The sequence below is a fragment of the Grampus griseus genome (genome assembly GCF_964374135.1).
Source record: "Grampus griseus genome assembly, chromosome: 11".
In the NCBI taxonomy this organism is placed as follows: Eukaryota; Metazoa; Chordata; class Mammalia; order Artiodactyla; family Delphinidae; genus Grampus; species Grampus griseus.
In genome coordinates this window covers 2642997-2665180 of record NC_139005.1, presented here as the reverse complement: position 1 = coordinate 2665180, position 22184 = coordinate 2642997, and the positions used below count along the sequence as shown (strand labels likewise).

Genomic DNA, 22184 nt, shown 5'->3' with positions numbered 1-22184 from the left:
TAACAGTAGAAAATAATGCCAAGCCCTAAATAAAATATCTGACTTATTTTTAGCTTATCAGAGGGAAAAAAAAGGCAAAAAAAAAGTGTCTGCATATATTAGTATAGTCTGTAGCACCTCTACGTAACTGAGATGAAAACATACACAGAAAGCTAAATGTATACTAAATAATTATGTAATAACTCTTTGGGTCTCCATTTACCAGTACTAAAGTTCTTTATTAACTCAGTAAATCCTTGGTGGTTAAGAAGTTATCAAAACTGTCAGCAAAACACAAAATTTTATCCATGATCTCATTACAAAGGGTATGTAGTGACTTTCACAAGAAAACAGTTGCTGTCACGAAGCAAAAACACTTGCCTTTTTTTTCTCAACTGTCTAATATTGTTGCTATTTATGTGCCAAGGTAGTAAACATTAAAGATTTTAATAGTAAAAGTGTGTCCAGTAACAGAAAGAACAAGGGGTAAGGTAGAAAAAGAAATACTGAAAAACATAAGCTTGATAATTACTTAAGAAATAACACTTGAGAATTTATTTTCCCACAGATGTGATACTGGAATATCTTTGACAGGAACCTCAGAATCTGCAGATTCGTAAAGAACACTGGGTTACAAGTGTCTTAAGTCTATCACATCTTGAATAAGATATTTAACTTCTCAACACTTTGTGTTTCCTTATATGTGAAATAAAGATCAGATGAGATAACGGATGTGAAGAAAATGCTCTGCGACTGGAAAATACTATCTAAGTCAGGCACCCTCAATCTGACTTCCAAACCAAAGACAAACCACAGTGCACCAGGCGTATCCGTGTCAACTGCTGCTGACAGTGTACCTTCCGCCTCATGGAAACAGTCATGGAAAAGAATAATGAAAAGGATACTGGAGTCTAATGCCAGAGAGAGAACCCAGGTCTCTGTTTTTACTCCACGTGTGACCTCAGGCACGTTTCTCCGTCTCTGACCCTTACTTTCGTCACAGGCAGAATGAGCTAAATACTCGCCATGTCTATCCTTTCCCCCTCCCCCTCAGGACTACGGTGAGGATGAATGAGATCATGGATAGAACAACATGTACAAACTGTATAAATGAGAAACTGTGTGATTTATAATTGTATACAAGTGTGTAAATTGTATAAATGTATGTGGACTCCCCCTCCCACCCAAGCCACTTCTATTTAACCATTCCCTTGCTTCCTGTTTTCAACCACTATATTGCCCCCTGCCTAACTTTTGGGCCTTTCACCAGTGTGAGTCTGGGCTAAGGAAGTTGTTCTCAACTTGTGAATTACAGTACCTCCCTTTCTTTTCGGCAGAAATGGCCTTTTAAAAAACTGAATATTACATAAAATCTCAATAAAGAAAACCACAAAGCAGAACTACTTTGGCGTAATGAGAAAGTAGGACAATCAGAGTCCTACCCACCCAGCCACCCCTTGTGGCAATCTGTGGTACCTCCAAGGAACCTGGGCGTTCTAAGTGGTTTTAAAACCACTGTAAGTAAGCTTCAGATCCATACCTCCATGATGTGCAGGAATCTGTCTTCAGAGGGTGGGTGTGTGGCCTGCAAAATCCGCCATATGTGTTGAGTCTCATCCAGAGACACCTCCAGGAGATCTCCAATCATCATAAGTTCTTCCAGCTGGGCTTTAGCTCCAGGCGATAACTCTAGCACCGGAGGCTCCAAACTACGGGGCACCAGAGGGCTCTTCCGAGGTTGTTTCCTTGTGGTGCTAGAACCTTGCCCCCAAAATATAAGACAAAATAATGAAAACTATTGAAAAAATGTAATGTTTTGAAAGTAAATATTTAGAAGAATGGTCCCTCCTCCTCCAACATTTAATTTAGAAGTTTGGGTTCACTGCATCAGTATGAAAGTGAAAATAAAATTTTTAAAAATACAGAACAGAAAGACCTAGAATTCTAATGACCGCTCTAAAGAACTGGTTTAGAGTTAAAAAAAAAAAAAAACAGGTTCCTTATTGATTCTTTACCTTGTGACTGGAGGGGAAGGGGAATGGGAGAGAATCTCCTACCCCGCGCTCTCTCCATTTCAGAGAATACCAAACAACTAAGCATATAACTGCCCCATATGAATGATACACGCTGCTCCATAAAATCCTGAATTTCACTGTGAAGAGAGAAATACTCTCCCTTTTCCAGAGGTGTGACCTAAAGCAGTCGGACTCACTTTCACTAGGGACAAAGAAAGTGAACATAACAGAGAAATTACTTACCAAGGGATGAAAAACTAACAAAGCTTTCCAAAACCAGAATGAATATTCTTAAAAAGCAGCAAGTTCCTCAACAACCGGTGATAAACAAATAGAGGATAAATAACTACCTATCGGGGATTTGATCAAAATAAAATGGGACTAGAATGGGACCAGAGGGCCTCTAAAGTCCGTCTAATTAGGATTCAATAATGCTATGGAAATGTTCAGGTTATGACCTAATGACAGAAAAATGCTAACAGAGACTGGCTTTTCCAAAGTTGCATTTTTTCAGGTTCTATCGCATTTCACTGCCAGGGTTTGTACTGAAAGAGAGATTCAGTATGGTTTCAGGCTTCTCTTCTCCATGCCGCTACCAAGGGCCGTAATACCTTGAGAACAGCTCTTAGAAGCAGACGAATAAGCATGCTCAGCACAGAAGGAGGGTGCCGTCCACATGTGCGTGACCACCTCCTCGGACTTGATGGGAATCTCCTCATCACAAAATAGGCTGGGCTCCAGACTGCTGGAGGATTTCACACTGGCTGTGTCCTGTAGAAGAAACGAAGCAGGTATGGAGAATTGGAAACAACTTATCCTGTGACAAGAATCTAAATACAGGCTTTCACGTTAACGTTTCTAATATAACACAGTATATATATTAAAAAAACAAATAAATAAAAGATCTTAAAATTAAATATATGGTATTTAGTAAGACAGAAAATGTCCATTGGGGAAAAAAACAGAAATCACCAGAGTTTCAAGCCAAAAGGGAAAGAGTAAAGCTCAAAAGTAATCCTCAGGGCTTCCCTGGTGGCACAGTGGTTGGGAGTCCGCCTGCCGATGCAGGGGACATGGGTTCGTGCCCCGGTCCGGGAAGATCCCACATGCCGCGGAGCGGCTGGGCCCATGAGCCATGGCCGCTGAGCCTGCGCGTCCGGAGCCTGTGCTCCGCAGCGGAAGAGGCCACAACAGTGAGAGGCCCGCGTACCGCAAAAAAAAAAAAAAAAGTAATCCTCAGAGATAATAAACCTACAAGAAAATTACGATTACGTAATCAACTTTCTACAGTCTAAAACTCATAAAAACTCCTGTAGTCACAAGTTAAGGAACTTTGACCCTTTAAGAAAAATAAAATGGACTTACGAGGGGAATAAACGTCTAGATGTGACAACTTAAGGACACAAATTATTTAATCCTCTCTAAAGGTTTTTAAACCTAGATGCTTACCAACTGCTCTTAATATAATAAACAGCCTGACAGTATTCGAGCTATACAACTGTGACAAGTCTAATTAGGGCTCAGACGATCCTCCCCTGTAGTTAGGGGAGAATAACCCACAAGTACAGCTTCAACGGTCACAGTGCAATCAGGGAGACAGAAATCACAAAAAGTTCAACAAGGAGAATTTAATAAAGTGAACTCGTTAAATGTACATTAAAGTCTTGAAAAGGCAAAACAGAAACACCAAAGTAACACTAAGACAACTGCAAGAAAAGAGTTGCCATCCCTAAGGGTTGAGCTAACAGAGAAAAGAAGTGGGGTTATTAGAACCAAGAAGCTCAGAGAAGGGGCCTGCAGAGTTGGGACCCAGACCTCTGAGGAGGAAGTGCTGGTTCTGCTATCCCTAATAGAATACAATGTGGCTGGCTTCTGGAGTGTGAAAAAAACATCAACTAGAAATTGGAACCAGTTGCCACTGCCAGGGTAAAAAAACAAAAACAAAAAATCAAACAAAAGCCCCCCCAAAACGAAAAACAATTGTAGTTCAATGATGACAGGAATGGAGAATAAAACAGGGGAAGGATCAACTCCCTTCTCACTGCACAGGCCTTTTAATTTTCTCTAATGCCCTGTGCTGGCGGGGGGAGGGGGAGGGCAGCAGGCAAAGGGTTAATGTGTAGAGCAGGGGTTGGCAAACCACAGTCTTCGGGCCAACCCCAGCTGGCTGCCTAGTTTTTTGTTTGGAGCGTGAGCTAAGAATAGTTTTTACATTTTTAAAGAGTTGTTATTTAAAAAAAAAAAAAGAGGAAGGAGGAGAAGGTGTAACAGAGACCAAATATGGCTTGCAAAACCCCAAATATTTACTTTACATAATATGCCTAGAGAATATCACTACATATAATGTATGCTAACATATACATATATTATTTTACAGAAAAAGTTTACCAAGCCCTGGTGTAGAGTCCCAGACCTAGCATCACCAAGCAGAGTATAAAAGAGTAGCTTAGGAGACGAGAGACAACAGCTCAATGACTAATGCAACACCTGATTTTCTTTGTAGGGTGCATGAGAGGAAGGTCTATTGTTATCACGAGCCTATCCTTAATTAAACAGGATACTTAAAAGGTTTCATAAGATTCTGGAAGACAGTGTCACTCACTGAAAATTCAGGAACAGCACAGTTCGTGTAAGTCTTATTTCCTATTGAAGAATTTAAGTTTTAAAAGGCAACAGATAGGAGAGTACTTTAGTACTCGCCTACTGCAGTCCCCAGATGCGTCATCTCACTGACTGCAATTTTTTTTTCTAACCTTGACTCTACTCATTTCACTGTAACTCATGCAGGAAACTTTGTTAAGCTTCCAAACTAGGAAGGAAAGTGATCAGAAAATAATGATTGAGGATTTCCCTGGTGGTGCAGTGGTTAAGAATCCGTCTGCCAATGCAGGGGACACAGGTTTGAGCCCTGGTCCAGGAAGATCCCACATGCCACGGAGCAACTAAGCCCGTGCGCCACAAGTACTCAGCCTGCACTCTAGAGCCCGCACCACAACTACTGAAGCCCGTGCACCTAGAGCCCGTGCTTCGCAACGAAGAGAAGCCACCACAATGAGAAGCCCATGCACTGCAACGAAGAGTAGCCCCCGCTCGCTGCAACTAGAGAAAGTCCGCATGCAGCAACGAAGACCCAAGGCAGCCATATATAAATAGATAGATACACAGAAAATAATGATGGAAAGTAAAGATAGGTAAAGATAAATTTAAAAAAAATTACTTCCCCAGGGTGAAGTATGAAATATGAAGAAGTACTCACTGACTTTGGTAAGTTAAAGGGCATTGTTAGCCCCAGAGCAATCACTGAAAAAAATAAACAATAAAAAGGGGTATAGGTAAGAAGCCAATAAAGGAAATAAAATGAAACCTTAAAAAAATTGTCAATTAACCCAAAAGAAGGCAGGAAAAAGCAACAGAGGAACAAAAACAGAAAAAAATGAAAAATAAAGATGGTCAACTTAAATCCAACCATGTCAACAATTACATTAAATGTAAATGAACACCCCCAATTAAATGACAGAGATTGTAATACTGCCTAAAAACCAAGATTTAACTATATATTCTACAAACGCATATATATGCAGAATGACACACCAAAAAGAACCCTACCACATGTGCTGTCTACAAAAGACACATTTTAAATATAAAGACACAGATAGGCTGAAGGTAAAACAACTGATAACAGCAAGCTTAAACAAATTACTCTTCCTAAGAAGGAAAATTACAGTTCAGTTGCACTAAGGGCAAATATGCAAGAAAGGAGGAATGGCTTCTCAGTGAGAAATGTGTTTCACACACAGATCTGTCACTCCACCTTATCTGATATTAGCAGGACTAAAGTCTCAGACAAAATCTACTCTACAGTAAGTCCCCTACATACGAACGAGTTCTGTTCCGAGAGCACCTTCCTAAGTCCAACAAAGTTAGCCTAGGTACCCAACTAACACAATCGGCTATACAGTACTGTACTGTAATAGGTTTATAATACTTTTCACACAGATACATAAAAAACAAACGAACACACACAAAAAAACATTTTTAATCTTACAGTACCTTTTTAAAATACAGTACCTTGAGAAGTACAGTAGTACCAGCTTCTACACTTGCTTCTGGACATGCTGGGCTTGAAATAAAGACACTGTACTACTTTACTCTATACAGTACTATAGAGTAAAGTACACAAAAGCACAACCACTTGTAGATCCCACATGCCGCGAAGCAACTAAGCCCATGCGCGGACTTAGCTGTCATACACGTGACAATGTACGCCAGACACGTGAACAAACTTAGGTGACTGGATACGCAAATGCACGTTCACATCTTTCAAAGTTTGCAACTTGAAGGTTCGTATATAGCAGACTTTATTTCCACCAAAGCTCAAGCCACCCAAGTGTTAACAAGCATAGAGAAGAAAAAAAAAAATGAAAGAATCCAACTGCTTAACTTGCCTTTCTGTAAATTAAGAAATTACCGGTAGGGAGGGTGGGAGGGAGGGAGACGCAAGAGGGAAGACATATGGGAACATATGTTTATGTATGACTGATTCACTTTGTTATAAAGCAGAAACTAACACACCATTGTAAAGCAATTATACCCCAATAAAGATGTTAAAAAAAAAAAAAAAGAAAGAAATTACCGGGATAAAAAGAAGAACTTCCTGGGAGATAATACCTACACTATTTTATACCCTCCTTTCTGGTGTGTAATTGTACACGTATGCATTTGAAAAATATAAACTGTAATATGGACAGACAGTTCCAGTAAAGGTAAACACTATGCCTTAAAAGGAAATAATCATATGAATATCTGAAAGGTTATCCCAGACACAATCACAAGACATCTGTGACAGACTTTGTTTCATATAGATTTTCCTAACTAACGAGTTTTTTGAATTGCTTGCTCCGATTATTTTAGTGATCACAGGGTATCACATGCAAAATGAAGTCATCAAACAATGCAAAGCACACACTGTCTGTTTTAAACATTTCAATGCTACGATAACTAGGATCAATGACTGATTTTATTTTTCTTTATAATTACCTACTCTTCTTCCTAAACCGGCAGAGGTCTTCATCCTAGCAAAGACACTAAATTTGAACTATTTTAAGGATGATTTCATGGTCACAAGCAGGGGAGATCATATAAAGGGAAAAATCACCAAGCCAACTCCAAATAAACTGGCAAATAAGATTTTCATTACACAATCGGTGCTTGCGCTATAGGAAAATCCTCAAGAGTATAATTTTTTTAGTGCAAAGATACCGCCATCAAGGTAAATTTGACCTTGAATTACCATGTCTTGCCACCATTCTTCCACTGTCCTAAGCTGTCAAATACACTGCTAACATTATAAAATCCATAATCTTATCTTTCTACCCTGCAAACACCCTCTCCTCAGACTGTAAGCTAAGACCCCCATATATATTTTGCAAACAGAGGACTACTCCATACAACCGAATCAACCACTGCTCTGATCCCTAGCCCTGAAATCAGGTAATACCTGGGATGTTTTGCTTTCATAGGTTACCAATCTGCCTCCAAGCGAAATCCATCCTGTTTAGCAATTCTAGAGTGCTGGTTGATACCTAATGTGCTAGAAAGATAACCGAATTACTGAGGGCCTCTAAGCCATGGCAAACAGGCAATTCTAGTACTGGCTAACTTATGCGTGGCGTGGGCAGCATTCCCTTTCAGCTGCTCCTGGTCATTCTACCAACTTTATAAATAAAGCTGGTCATTAACCACAAGGATAACAAGGTGCTTAGGAACCTTATCATTATACTTTTAATTAATTAATTAATTAATTTCATTTTCGGCTGCGTTGGGTCTTCGTTGCTGTGCACGGGCTTTCTCTAGTTGCTGCGAGCGGGGGCTACCCTTTCTTGCCGTGCGCAGGCTTCTCATTGCAGTGGCTTCTCTCTGTTGCAGAGCACGGGCCCTGGAGTGCACAGGCTTCAGTAATTGTGGCACGTGGGCTCAGTAGCTGTGGCTCACAGGCTCTAGAGCACAGGCTCAGTAGTTCTGGCACATGGGCTTAGTTGCTCTGCAGCATGTGGGATCTTCCCAGACCAGGGCTCGAACCCGTGTCCCCTGCATTGGCAGGTGGATTCTTAACCACTGCGCCACCAGGGAAGTCACTTAGAACCTTTTTTTTTAATTTTTTTTGCGGAACGCGGGCCTCTCACTGTTGTGGTGTCTCCCGTTGCGGAGCATGGGCTCCGGACGCGCAGGCTCAGCGGCCATGGCTCACAGGCCCAGCCGCTCCGCGGCATGTGGGATCTTCCCAGACCGGGGCACGAACCTGTGTCCCCTGCATCGGCAGGCAGACTCTCAACCACTGCGCCACCAGGGAAGCCCTAGAACCTTATTTTAAATGCTAATTCAAGTTTCAACTTTTCTCGTCTTTAATTCATGTAATTTTTAAAAATTCCCTCATTAAAACATCCCCTTGATCCATTTTTATCTTGATAAAAACATTTTCCAGTGGGTAATTTACAAGCATCTATGATAGATGGTTTAACTTTATATCCTGGGAGTTCTAATGCCGATGGTATTCATGCTCTAAGAATGAGCTTACCTAGTATGCTGAAAAGACAAAGGAAAAGACACTGAACAGACTGGGAAGAGAAGGCACCCTAGTTTTTTCATACATCAGAGTACGAACTCCCCGGTTACTGGCATAGATGCTGAACAGTAGCTCAACAAAGAATAATACAAAACAGATCAAGAGATTAACTGTAAGCTGGCAGAGTGTCTGCCTAGATCATGATGTTATTACTAGACAAAAGACAAAGGTCTTGGGCATGACACAAAACAACAATAAAAGGTCAAAAGGATCCAACACAAAACCTTGCCAAAACCTTCCCTTCATCCCAGTGTGGTGTCACTATGAAAACAATCATATTGAGGGTAAATACTTTGTTCTAACTGTGACTGTAACTCCACAAATTCGAACCATGGGCCCAAGTATAACCCATCCCTGAATATGACATGCTGTCTAGCACCATTCAGATCGGAGATCAGAGAAAAAGACTCGAAGCAAAGCTAGAATGGGATTCTTAAAACTACAGAGACTTTAACAACCCAAAGGAAAAAACAATGAAATCAGCCACGAAAGTTTTCAATAACTTAAATGTATGATTTTTCTAGTCCCTCTAAGCCTCAGGGTGAGGAAAATAAATACAGATTTTAAAAAATTCCATCCTTTAAAAAAAAATTAAGTTTCATCAATCTATACAGTTTTTGGAGCACTGAAAAAATGCTATCACCATCAACTAGGATAGAGAGATGACTAGCTTTCTCTTCCACTTTCAGGCTTCAAATACCAGTGTTCAACAGCTTTTTTGAACAAACTCAGTGATCAGGTATGTGCCCACACGGCCTGCCCTGTACTTACCTTCGTGTCACAGCCATATGTCTCCCGAATGTCTTCATCAGAATCCGTCTCTTCATCATCATAGTCCACCGTTTGCCGAGGGGAAGAAGATACACTGCTCACCACCCGGTTAAAAGCAGACTGCTGGAAACTAGGCAAGTGTCCCTAAACAACAAGCAATCCCAAGATGAGCAGAGAGACACACTACAAAAACATGCGTAATTCATGTATGCTTAAGACCACCAAAACCTAACAAACCTGCAAACTGGCTAACAGAATTCAACAGTTAGTACAGATCAAATTATTTGATTATAACGCTAAGGTCCACCTGAATGATATTTCCAGGTAATACTTCACTGAAACGACCTTACGTATATACCCAAAGAAAATCCTATGGGCGTACGTGCAAAGAGGAAATTATGCGTAATATAGTTGCTAGCAACTTACTGTTATTTTCCTAATCTACTGGTAAGATAGATTTGATTTACTACTTACACACTGACAAATATTATCCCCATGAAACAGGAAAAAAAAGAAAATTCTAAACTTGCCTGTAAGTCTGGATTGGCAGCGGCTTTCTGGAGCTCTGCGCTGATGATCTTTTCAGTTTTCTCCCGAGCTGCCTGCTCCACCATCCTCTGGCTCAACACAGAGAGCTTGGCCAGGGCAGAGGACAGCTCATCTGTGGCCAGGGCTTGCCGGGCCCTGTCCTGCCAACTCATTGCACGTTCTGTCAAACACTGAAGGGCCTCTCCTTCAGGCAGCCGTACAGGCAACTTCTGAAGGGATACCAGGAGGGACAGAATGGTCTCTAGCCTAGGTCTTCGAGACCGCATACAGAGAGGGCAAAGGAACTTTACTTCTTTAGCCTGCCAGCTAGACCCTTTCTTCTGGGAACTTGACTTAGGAAGAGGAACACAGCTGTTATGAAACCAGTCTTTGCAGAGCTCACACTGGAGCATAAACCCACTCGCTGTCTTGCGGCAAATGCAAAATTTTACTTCTTCTATGCGGTCTACCATTGACATCTTGGCTAGGTTGGCTGCTCTGAGGGAATGCATGGCTTCAATCTCTTTTTGCTCCCGTTCTTTGAAAACTGCCACCTGTGTACAAAAAACATTTAAGTGAAGGGAGTCACTGCAAAATACCCCAAAAGTACCAAATCTTCAAGGCTAAGGGATCACCTCCATGTTGTAGCCTCACGGTGACAGAGCACTGTCTTTTTTTTTGGCCACACCGCACAGCATGTGGGATCTTAGTTCCCTGACCAGGGATCGAACCCGCCCCCCTGCACTGGATACACAGAGTCTTAACCACTGGACTGCCAGGGAAGTCCAAAGCATTGTCCTTTTTAAAAAACAAAAAATCAGTAATTTCTTAGAATTTGGGGCAGCATGACAGTTTCTGTGCAAACATTCCTCATCTGCAAAATTCACAAGTACTCACAATTCGCATCAGTAGAGTACTTTTTAATTCTTCTATAGGGTGCAGTAGAAAGACGGTATGCCTTGAAATCAAGCAGCCTTGGTATGAGGCCTGGCTCTTGCACTTAACAGACTCCTGATCCGGGTTACAAGTTTTCTGAATCTCAGTCTTCCGAAAAATGAGAACACTACTAACCTCTTTTTGCTGTTTTAAGGATTAAATAAGATAACGTATGGAAGTGCCTAACTTGGTGCCCGGCACAAGATAAACATTCAATCAATACTGACTCCTCACCCCCTTGTAATTCATTCTCTGGGGGAAGTTTGATACAAACCGATTTTTATTTCTTTCTAGGACTTTCCAACTTATGTAGAAGGATAACAAAGCCCGATGGCTAATCACAACAAGGTTTTACGTAACTCATTTCAGAGAAGTATATACAAACAAAATTTAATTATTATGAATACTGTCAGGGCATTTTCTTTTTAAACTCCGGTAGCTTTGAAGCCGTTCTGAAATAACTTCCAGTGCTATTTTTCTGGCGAGACTAACTTATTGGGCAGGCTCTCTAACAAGAAATTATTTCCACCGGCCTCCAAACAGGATCATTTAGGCAGAAAGAGCCATATGAACTCACTTAGTATATGCGATTCACTACTACTACATATTGCCCAAACTCATTTTATTTTCTACTTCCTCAGTCTCCTTGTAATTGTAACATATTCCTCCTACTCTCCAATAAAACCCATAATTTTAATTAGCTACAAACATCTTATTGCACACTCACTATACTACTGAATGCTGCTAAAAGAGGTAGACACTGCAAATTGCAGCTGCTGTCAGTCAGCTGGTAGAAGTCCTTTGAAAAGCACAACAGCACTAAGCACCAAATGCTCTGAAATTCTAGCCCAGTAAATCCCATTCCTAAGAGTCAAGTGCAGGAAAATGATGTGAAGAAAGGACAAGGCTATACAAAGCAGTTCACTTTGCTATTATCCATAACAGTGAACTCCTAGTAACAACAAAAATGGTCAATATCAGAAAAGTGTTCAGCAAGTTATGGATAATTTGATGGAATATTAGATGACTACTAAAATAACAATAAAGAAGAGAGATGGAAAAGACAATGTTAGGGAGAGAGAAGAGTAAACTTTTTATATTCTTTGATTCCAAATATTAAAAAAGATGTGAAATATGTATAACCATAAAGCCAAAGATAAAGTACACAAAAACAAAAATAGTTAAGAACATAAAAAACAGTGATTCTGCTAATACCGTCACAGAATTCTGTATTCACCAAGCAAATTCAAGATGCACTACATAATTTCTTACCACTGTGGCTGTATCTCTGGTTTCCTCCAATCCCTCCTCCAGATCACTCAGAGGTTCAAGGTCCAGATCCTTTTCTTTTTCTTTTTCTATTAGTTCTTTTACTTTTTTCCTTCTATTTTTTCCACTCCCATAAATACCAATGTCAGTTCGGGGACTAAGCACCTACAAAAATAAAACCAAATATGGAGCTCTGGTTTAAAAAAAAAAATCTCAAAACTGAAAATAAAATGAACCATTTACTGACCACTCACACGTCTTAGACACGTTCTTATGAACTTCATATGCATTATCTAATTCAAAACTGCCAACAAGCCTCTGATGTAGGTGGTATTATTGGCACTGTACAAACGAGGGAAACCAGAAAGGCTCAACTTGCCCACAGACACAGGGTTAGCACTAGGAAGCCAGTCCTCAAACATGAAAATATCTTACTCCAAAGTCTATGCTCTTAACTACTATGTTCAACTGTTCAATATGAAAAGGGTAATGAGTATTGAAGTTTGTGCTTCTCACTATTCACAATAGCCAAGACATGGAAGCAACCTAAGTGTCATCAACAGGAGTGGGTGAAGAAGATGTGGCACATATATACAGTGGAATATTACTCAGCCATAAAAAAGAATGAAGTAATGCCATTTGCTGCAACACAGATGGACCTAGAGATTATCATACTAAGTGAAGAAAAACAGAGAAAGACAAATATTATGATATCTATGTGGAATCTAAAAAAAATGATACAAATGAACGTATTTACAAGACAGACACAGAGTCACAAACATAGAAAACAAACCTATGGTTACCAAAGGGAAAAGATGGGGAGAGGGATAAACTAGGAGCTTGGGATTAACAGATACATACTACCTATATATAAAATAGATAAACAACAAGGTCCTACTGTATAGCACAGGGAACTATATTCAGCATCTTGTAATAAGCTATAATGGAAAAGAATCTGAAAAAGAATATATACTTGTGGGACTTCCCTGGTGGCGCACTGGTTAAGAATCTGCCTGCCAATGCAGGGGACACAGGTTTGATTCCTGGTCCGGGAAGATCCCACATGCTGCAGAGCAACTAAGCTCATGCACCACAACTACTGAGCTTGCGCTCTAGAGCCCACGAGCCACAACTACTGAGCCTGTGAGCCACAACTACTGAAGCCTGCGTGCCTAGAGCCTGTGCTCCGCAACAAGAGAAGCCACCACAATGAGAAGCCAGTGCACCACAGTGAAGAGTAGCCCCCGCTCGCCACAACTAGAGAAAAGCCCACGCACAGCAACGAAGACCCAATGCAGCCATCCATCAATCAATCAATAAATTTAGAATATATATGTATAACTGAATCACTTTGCTATACACCAGAAACTAACCCAACACTGTTAATCAACTATACTTCAATTAAAAAAGATTTTTTTTAAATTTGTGCCTCTGAGAAATAAGATCTTTCAGTGACAGAGTCCATTATAACAGCAGAGATAAGATCAGGCTGACTTCTTTTTCTAGACATAGTAGTAGATGAACTGGAAACAAGTCTGCCCAAGGCTCCAGATTACTGGTCAACATCTGATATTACCCAAAACGGAATCACCTGTGTAACCACGACCGGATAAACTGAAAACAACCCTCACCTCAGGTATTACATTAGCAACTTCTGATGAGGGTGCTGAAGTGCACACACATAAAGTAAACCGCCCCTCACCTGGAGCAGCGTGTGGCTGGAATTCTTCTTAAGAAAGGTCCTCCCAGTCCGTTCTCTCCAGGCCCGTGCTGCCGCCACTTGTGACTCCACCTGGGGCAACGCATCAAGACGCACAGGGAGAGGGCGGCCTTTGGCAGATAAGCTTTCCAGCTGCTCCAAGTAAGCATAATTGCTGCCACTCTGGAGAACAAAGGGCATCCTTACACAATTTGCAATCTCTTAGAAAGTCTGGCAATATATTGTTGGTAGACCTCACAAAGACTTTAGCGTTAATTTTTTCATTAAATATTATTCTTTGAACCTAACTGTATCAATATCTCTTGAATTAACAGAGCCTTCCAACGTCCTTTAAAAAAAGTTTGCGTAAATTCACACTGTCAGAGATTTTTGTTTTATTAATAACAAGGGACCCAGTGAGATGTAAAAACTAGTTCAAAGGACAATCTAAAAACAAACGTACATAAATGCAATTAGGAATGAGGAAAGGAATTTGCTAGTAGATGGAAACAGGTATTTAATATCATACCCATCAATGGAATCATCTTTTCTACAGTGTGGAAAATCATTTGTTCCTTACAAATTTAATTACTTTTCTACAGACTAATTCATTCACATTACTATCATTTTTAAACAACTGAGAGAGTTGTAAAATAGCTTGGTCAAAGAAAGTCTAAGGCATACACTCCTAGAATCAAATCATCCTGGATGGTTCGCTAAACGACATCCACCGTTCTACAGAAAGGACATAAGTAATCTCTTCTGCCTGTTTCAAAGTCTTTCACAATTTTTCCAACTACTACAGAGCAGTATTTTAGTTCTGGTAACCACCTCCATTTTATGTCCTACAAACACAAACAAGAATGGATATTTTCCTTCTAAGTCACAATGTTTCAATATTTCCACATAATGAAGTAAGTATTGTTTTTCGAATTTATATGGCTTTAAATTTACTAAATAACTGAATCATTACAGGAAGTGAGAGTTAACGAGTAATCCATTCCAGGGACTCGGCAAGAATATCAGAAGTAGTAGGTTGGCAGCCTGTAGACAATAATTCAGCGCGACACCTCAGAGTGCATCAATCCCCCAGCAGACAGAACACATAACCTTTCCTATAAGAAACTGTGTATATCCCCATAACATTCATCACTACTCAGAAGCTATGAAGGAAAGGCATAGTGTTTCGTGCTAAACTGACATTCCAATAGTTACTTCCCACGTATTACCTGACATATTTGCCTATATATCCATTTTAGAAGTTACAATGAAACAGAAAGACAAGAAATTTCAGTCCAATTTTTAAAAAGAATGAGAAGGTTCTAGCCGTAAGAGATATTATAATGGTATCATTATATCACTATGGTACTAGGATAAGAATAGACAAAGAAGAGAATAATTGAAAGAGAAAAGAAAGCTCAGATACAGACAGGCTCAAGAAATATATTTACTGCTACTCCCTTTCGTGCCCAACTACAGCCATCTGACTATAGAATACCTTCTGGCTAAGCCCAGACATAGACAGCCTCTCCCAGGCGACGTACCCTAAAGGGCAGCAGAAGCTGTCCACTCTCTTAGAGCTGACAAGCCAGTCCTCCCACTGAAGGGAAGCGTTTGGTGAGGAACAGTCCTCTATAATCACACAGGAAAACCATGACAGCTACCTCTACCTGCAGGCTCGGTCCTTCAATCAGAAGCAGCCAACTAAGGATTCTCAGTCATCTGCGAACAACCAACTGCCTGAAATAGGTCGAAGATGAAACAAACAGAGGAGCTGTCCTGATGAAAATAGATAATTTTAGAAAACAGAACAGAAAGAGTAGCAGTTAAGCAGGTCTCAGAAAAAGTCGACTGAAAAGAAAGTAACAGAGAAGTCATTAGAACTTGACACTTGGAATACTCTTTCTAAGGGCACCAGCTTAGGGGGAGAGGTGGCTTCCTTTTTCTTTCAGTGTAGTTCTACGATAAACAGTATTTACATACTCAATACGGTAAATGCTGCTTAACGGTTTTGTAATTCAGAAGAAAAATTATGTATTCAAGCACACTTTCATCTCTATCTAACGCTTAGCTCATTGTCTTGAACTACAGATGTATGATATATGTCTCGCCAACTAGAATACGCAATGTTGAGGTCCAGGGTTCTATCTTTACACCCTTCCCTTACGTTTCTGCTCCCAAACAACCAGAATAGTACCAAGAGTATTGTGGGGTTCAGTAAATGTTGATTTCAGTTTCTTTTTCTGCCACTTATTTTAAAAGTAGTTGGGGGACAGCAGGGCGGAGTGGGGGGAATAAATTAGGAGTTTGGAATTAACATATACACACTACTATATATAAAATAAGTAAACAACAAGGACCTACTCTATAGCATAGGCAACTATACTCAATATCTTGTACTAACCTATAATGGAAAAGAATCTGAGAAAGAATACAAATATATGTATAACTGAATCACTTTGCTGTACACTTGAAACTAGCACAACGCTGTAAATTAACTATACTACAATTAAAGAAAAAAGTAATTGGTGTACATGGCAAAAAAGTCAAAGAACACAGCAGGAAATACACTCCTACTGCTAAGCACTAACTAAATGGCTAATTCTGTCATCTTTCATAGCAGGGAGTCAACAGAAACAAGTAAAGTTTAAAAAGGTAATATACATTTTGAAATAAAAATCACATGGAAAAACAAGTGAATTTTAAGTACATAATTATTTTAGTCCAGTTATTCTATTCTAAAGAATTAAAGGCTTAAAGGATTCATCTATGAGACAGCATTACCTGAATGGTAGGACAATTCAAAAGGCTCTTTACCTGAATAGCTTCCACTTTAGTTGTCCATTCTCGAGCCTTTTGTAAGGCTTCTTTCAGGGACAACACATTGGGTAGAAAGGCTGGAATATTCTTAGCTTCATTCACGATGCTTTCTAAACTTGCCACACTGTGCCGTGGTCTTAAAAAACACAAAAATAGGGTGGATGCATGAGGAAAAGTCAAAATACTACTACCAACACTTAAATAACATTTTAGAATGTGTAATGAACTTTCATACACATGACTTCACTTAATTCTTACCATAATCCTATAAGGGAGGCAAAACAGGTATTACCTCTATTTCTATTTTACAGACAAGAAAAGTTTAAGTCAAAGTAGATTATTTTCCCCAAAGTCATTTAAAGTAGTAAATGGCACACACGAAACACTGACTCAGAATGAATCTCAGATCCCATGCTCTTTTTTTCACTACACTAAATTACTTCTACTTTAGTTCTTCACAATATCTGAAATTGTCAGAGATGCACATTAAACAGCTATGTAGAAAGCAGTAGTCTAGAAATCCATTAACGCTGACCAAGTATATTTAATTCAACTACTTTCATTAACACCTTGTTACACAAAGATGAATAAAACATAGACCTTATCCTCAACTCATCAAAATACAAGGTAAGAATGATACTTGTACTGGGAACTAAGAACAAATTACTATAGGTTCACTACCACCGGAAGCAGTGATTAATTCTGCCTGGGGGAGTTGAGAAGGGTTTTGAATTAGGCCTTAAAGAAGAAGTACAATTTGGTCAAGTGAAGGGTTAAAGGAAAAACAACAGGAATATAATGAACAAAGACATAGAGAAAAATTTAAAAATAAGTTAAAAATAAGTTTAAGATGGGGAATGGTGAGAATGGGAGGTGGGGCAGGAGTAAAAGCAAGAAGCAGGGGAACTTGGCAGGAAAGAAAGACGCAGATTGAGAGGTCTTGAGAGACATGAATTTTCCTATGTGAGCAACAGGAAGCTACTGAGCGTGGAAACAGTTTGACCATCCATGAATCCTGCTATGTGCTGGGCATTGTGCTAGGTCCTAGAGATGATGAATGCACAAGACTGACAGAGTCCTTGCCTTAGAAACTCTTTCATCTGGGGGGAGGTGATTATTAATAAAAAGTTACAATACGCTGTAAGTGCAATCCTAAAGGAAAGTAAAGATGCTATCAGAATATACAGTACGGGAACTTAACTGACTTGGCAGTGAAGGAAGAATTCCCAGAAGTGACCTCTAAGCTCGCTTACCCTTTCTGAATAGGAACTAGTCAGGAAACCTGGGACCAGACACTGGGTAGGGGTGGTGGAGGTGCGCCACAGGGGGTGGGCAGAGGGCAAGAGTGTTCCACAGGGGAATAAAATAAACATGTGCAAAGGTTCAGAGATAAGACAGAACACGGCAGGTCTGAAGAACCAGGGGGAGGAATCACTATGTTTAGAACACAGAATGCAAGAGGGAGGATGGCAAGGGGTGAGGGTAGATATTTAAGCAAAGGGCTAGATTACAGATGGCCTTATAAGTCAGGTTAAGGAAATGTGAACTTCATCCCAAGGGGAATGGGAAACAGTGAAGGGCTTTAAGCAAGGGAGTCAAACAGTCACAGCTGTATTTTAGGAAAATACTAGTTTCAGTGCGGACAATGGCTTACTGAGGGGTGAGGTCATAGACAGAACCTGGTGCTGTGATCCAAGTCATCCGTAACAACAGTCCAGAGAAAAAGAATGAAAGTGAAAAACACTGAGGAAATATCATCAGCATGACTTGGTAGCTAACTGAGTCTGACGGCAAAGAAACAGAAGGGTGGGGTCAAAGTTAATTTCCAAAGTTCTGGCTTGTTCAAATGAGTGAAAGAGGGTGTAAGTCAAAGAAAACAGGAACAAAGGGAAAGAGCATGGGAAGGAGTTAACAAGGGTAATTTTGAATATGGGGAATTTGAGGTACTGATGGGACATCCTATGGAATTATCTAACAGGCAGACGGTATCTATAAAAAAAAATCTATGTTACAGATGAGAATTTGACATTAATCAGTATAAAGGTGGTAAATGGAGACAAGAAATTAAGATGAAATTTCCAAGGAGGTGTAAAGAGTGAGAAGTGGTCTAGGCCAGAATCTTGAGGAAAGCCGTTCTGAAAGAGGCACAGAGAGATGGTCAAAGACAAAGGAGGCAGATAGCCAGAAACGAACGGTGACAGTGAACCAATGCTAAGAGATGAAGAATACAAAGTATGCGTTTCAGAAAGACAACTCAGCAGGAGCTAGAAAAGGGAGGATTCACCTTCCCACTATCCCCACCAACCCCATCAGTCCTCTCTTTACCAACTTTATTCCCTTCACGACACTATCTGAAATTCACACACTCATTCACTTATTCACCTGACTCTCCCCACTATGTCGGCTCTATTTTAGAGCAGGGACCTTGTGTCTTTTCCCTATGGCCTCCACTTAGAAACAGCACCTGGCGTGTAGTAGGTACTCCATAAATACTCACTGAATTGCAACGATCGAGGGAAAATGTAACAGTTATGAAACTAGGTCAGTGACAGTGGAGTTGAAGAAGAGAGATTCAAAAGGCATTCTGGAGGCAAAAATCACTAAAACTGGTTAAATGTAGGAAAATGGGAAAAAGAAAATTTTCAAGTATTACTAGCAATAAAATTTCACTCAGCAGACTACTGTCAGTTGTATCAGGTGTACCAAATCACGGTCCGCACTCCAACGTTATTTAACTTTTCCCATTTAATATGCTCCCACCTCCTAGAACCACCATGAATCTGAAGACATAGAGTGATCTGAATGCTTCAGATAGGAAAAGCTATAAACTTCATTATATATTCTCAGTGGCATCTGGCATCCAGCACGTGTGGAGCCTTCTCCTGGCTGAACAGAACCGTGTTGATCAAATCATCTGAGGGAAAGCCTATCAAATGCATGCAAACTACGTGACTGGCGAAGCAGTTAAGTACATGGAGACGCTGGAGTGAAGCGGAAAAGGCTTACGCTTGTGCTGTTATTTGACAGCTACATGATCTCTGTAAGCGTCCCGGCTTCCTCATCCTCACAAAGGAAATTACACACACACTAATCTTAAGTGCTGAAAAAACACTTTCATAAAGAGCATTACCGTCAAACTGATGGGCGCTGTACTTCCATCCCACCAGTCCAACGGGTGCCGATGCTAACCCCTCACGCTCTCCTGCCTGATTGCCGTATCTCCCTCTACCTTCCTGCATGAATCCCCCCTCATGTGAAGACCACTTCACTTTTGTCACCTGAGCACATCCTACACATTCCTTAAGCTTAGCTTAGGATATTTCTCTTACCTCCCCTTCCACTTCAATCCCACTCATTCTTCCAGGCTCTATGTAAGTTCTTACCTTTCTCTCAAGCGTCTCTTCTGACCACCTAGGCTAGTAATGACCTCTCCTCCTCTGAATCCCTCTAGGATTTTTCTGGACCTCTCAGTTAACAACATATTGCAACACAGCTTTATATTTCTTAGCTCCTAACTAGAGCATCAGTAATGGAAGGGCTCTTATTAAAACAAGTACTCTGCACACAGTGTGCACACAATACTTGAAACTGTCTGTAAACAGCCCAATCTGGTAACTTAGTGACCAGTCAGGGAAGGCACAAAACATTTAATTAAGACCCTCATGTTCCTCCTCCCTTTCCACTCTCTAATCTAGTTATTAAAGACGTGACAGTCCCCAACGTATGTGTTCACCTTGCCTGCAGGCAGACCTTGGCCTTTTCCTCCCATCGCTCAGAGACCGTGAGGAGCTCCTGAAGCTCAGCCATCGCTTTCTCCACCGCATGGTGGGGCGCCAACCCCACCCCAGAGTCTATCAATTTCTTCATGACATCCAAAGTGACCTGTTGTGGATCTGACAGGGTCAGTCGTACTTCGTCCAACCATCGAGCCTGCTGTAGCTCTTGCTTTAGTCGGGCTAATTCAGGTAGCTCCACGTAGAGACCAGAGCCCATATCTATCAACATCTGCAGTTTGGAAGAATCTGGGGTTTCATCCATCATGGCCTCCTGAGCACGTTCATGAAACTCTTCCACATCATCCAGTAGATTCTGAAAAGATCAAAAAATAAAAATAAAAAACAAACTTAAAAGACACAAAATGAGTATGGAATACATACAGTTCAGGCAAACTACCAAATTCTAGACTATCTAATAATCTCAGCATCATAGCACCAAACAGATATGATAAAGGCAAAAATATGTTTCTCTGTAATTACATACTCCTACTTTTAAATATGATTAATTCACTCAAAAAATATTTAATGACTGCTGACTTAGTTACAGGCACTATTCTAGGCATACAGCATTAAACAAAAATACAAAGCCTTTGTCTTCAAGGAACACGTATTTTAATGTAAGTGGCCAGACAGTGAAGACATGAATAAAATGTTTCGGTTAGTTTTTTTTTTTTTTTTTTTTTTTTTTTGCGGTACGCGGGCCTCTCACTGCTGTGGCCTCTCCCGTTGCGGAGCACAGGCTCCGGACGCGCAGGCTCAGCGGCCATGGCTCACGGGCCTAGCCGCTCCGCCGCATGTGGGATCTTCCCAGACCGGGGCACGAACCCGTGTCCCCTGCATCGGCAGGCGGACTCTCAACCACTGCGCCACCAGGGAAGCCCTCGGTTAGTTTTAAGTGCTATGAAAATCAAATGGGGCAATACAATACGATATAATACAAAAGTGATCAGAGGGAATGGGGGGGAGGGGCATATTACTTTGCAATGATGGTCACAAAAGACAGATGAGCCAAAACTAAAATGAGGAGGTAGAGGAGGAAACCGCATGGAGACCTGGAAGAGAGTAGTTCAGGCAGGGCAAATAATCACTGCAAAAGCTTTTAAAGAGGAATGAGCTTGTGTCTTGCTCCTAAGTGGCTGATGGGGAGCGAAGTGGAAGCAGGAGAAAGTAGTTAAGGAATAAGCAGAGGTCAGATTACATAGCGCCTTATAGATTAATTGCAATGAGTTTGCATTTCATTTGAATGGCTTTGGGGAACCACTGGGAGGATTTTAACCACATGGTAGTGGTATGATTTTATTCCTATTTTATTACATAATCACTCTGGCTACTGAATAAAAAATAAACTTTCGGGGACAAGAACAGAGACCAGTTAAGAAGTTGTTGCAGTAACCTAAGTGGCAGATTCCAGTGGTTCAGAGCCTAACTGAAGCAGTGGAGGTGATGACTAGTTCACTCTGGGAGACGTTTTAGAAAGAATACAATAGGAACACCTGTTTAGAGATGGAATGTGGTGCATAAGGGAAACAAAGGAATCAAGAATTTTGATTCATTAGAAGGCTTTTAAGATGTCTTTTAGTCTGCCAAAGGCAAATGCAGAGTATGCAACTGGATGTACGAGTCTGCAGAAAAGAAGAAAGGCAGAGCTGGGAATCAGCTGGACATAGGTGATATTTAACGTCACCAAAGAAGATATTAAAGAAAGGGCCAAGACTCCCAATATACTCCAAACTTAGAAGCCAAGCCAAGGAGAAATCAAAAAGCTTCCC

General features: G+C 40.6%; 1 protein-coding gene across 1 annotated transcript in view; it reads right to left on the bottom strand.

Annotated features, from left to right (window-relative positions):
• KDM5A (lysine demethylase 5A) overlaps positions 1–22184 on the bottom strand; it is a 78695-nt gene that overhangs the window by 9276 nt on the left and 47235 nt on the right. Inside the window, exons 19-26 of the mRNA XM_082665375.1 lie at positions 20373–20728; positions 16637–16775; positions 13823–14002; positions 12124–12285; positions 9918–10469; positions 9388–9531; positions 2606–2765; positions 1520–1740 (exon numbers count right to left, since the gene is read on the bottom strand). Of these exons, the coding sequence (XP_082521501.1) occupies positions 1520–1740; positions 2606–2765; positions 9388–9531; positions 9918–10469; positions 12124–12285; positions 13823–14002; positions 16637–16775; positions 20373–20728 (1914 nt within the window). The remainder of the gene's footprint in view (positions 1–1519; positions 1741–2605; positions 2766–9387; positions 9532–9917; positions 10470–12123; positions 12286–13822; positions 14003–16636; positions 16776–20372; positions 20729–22184) is intronic.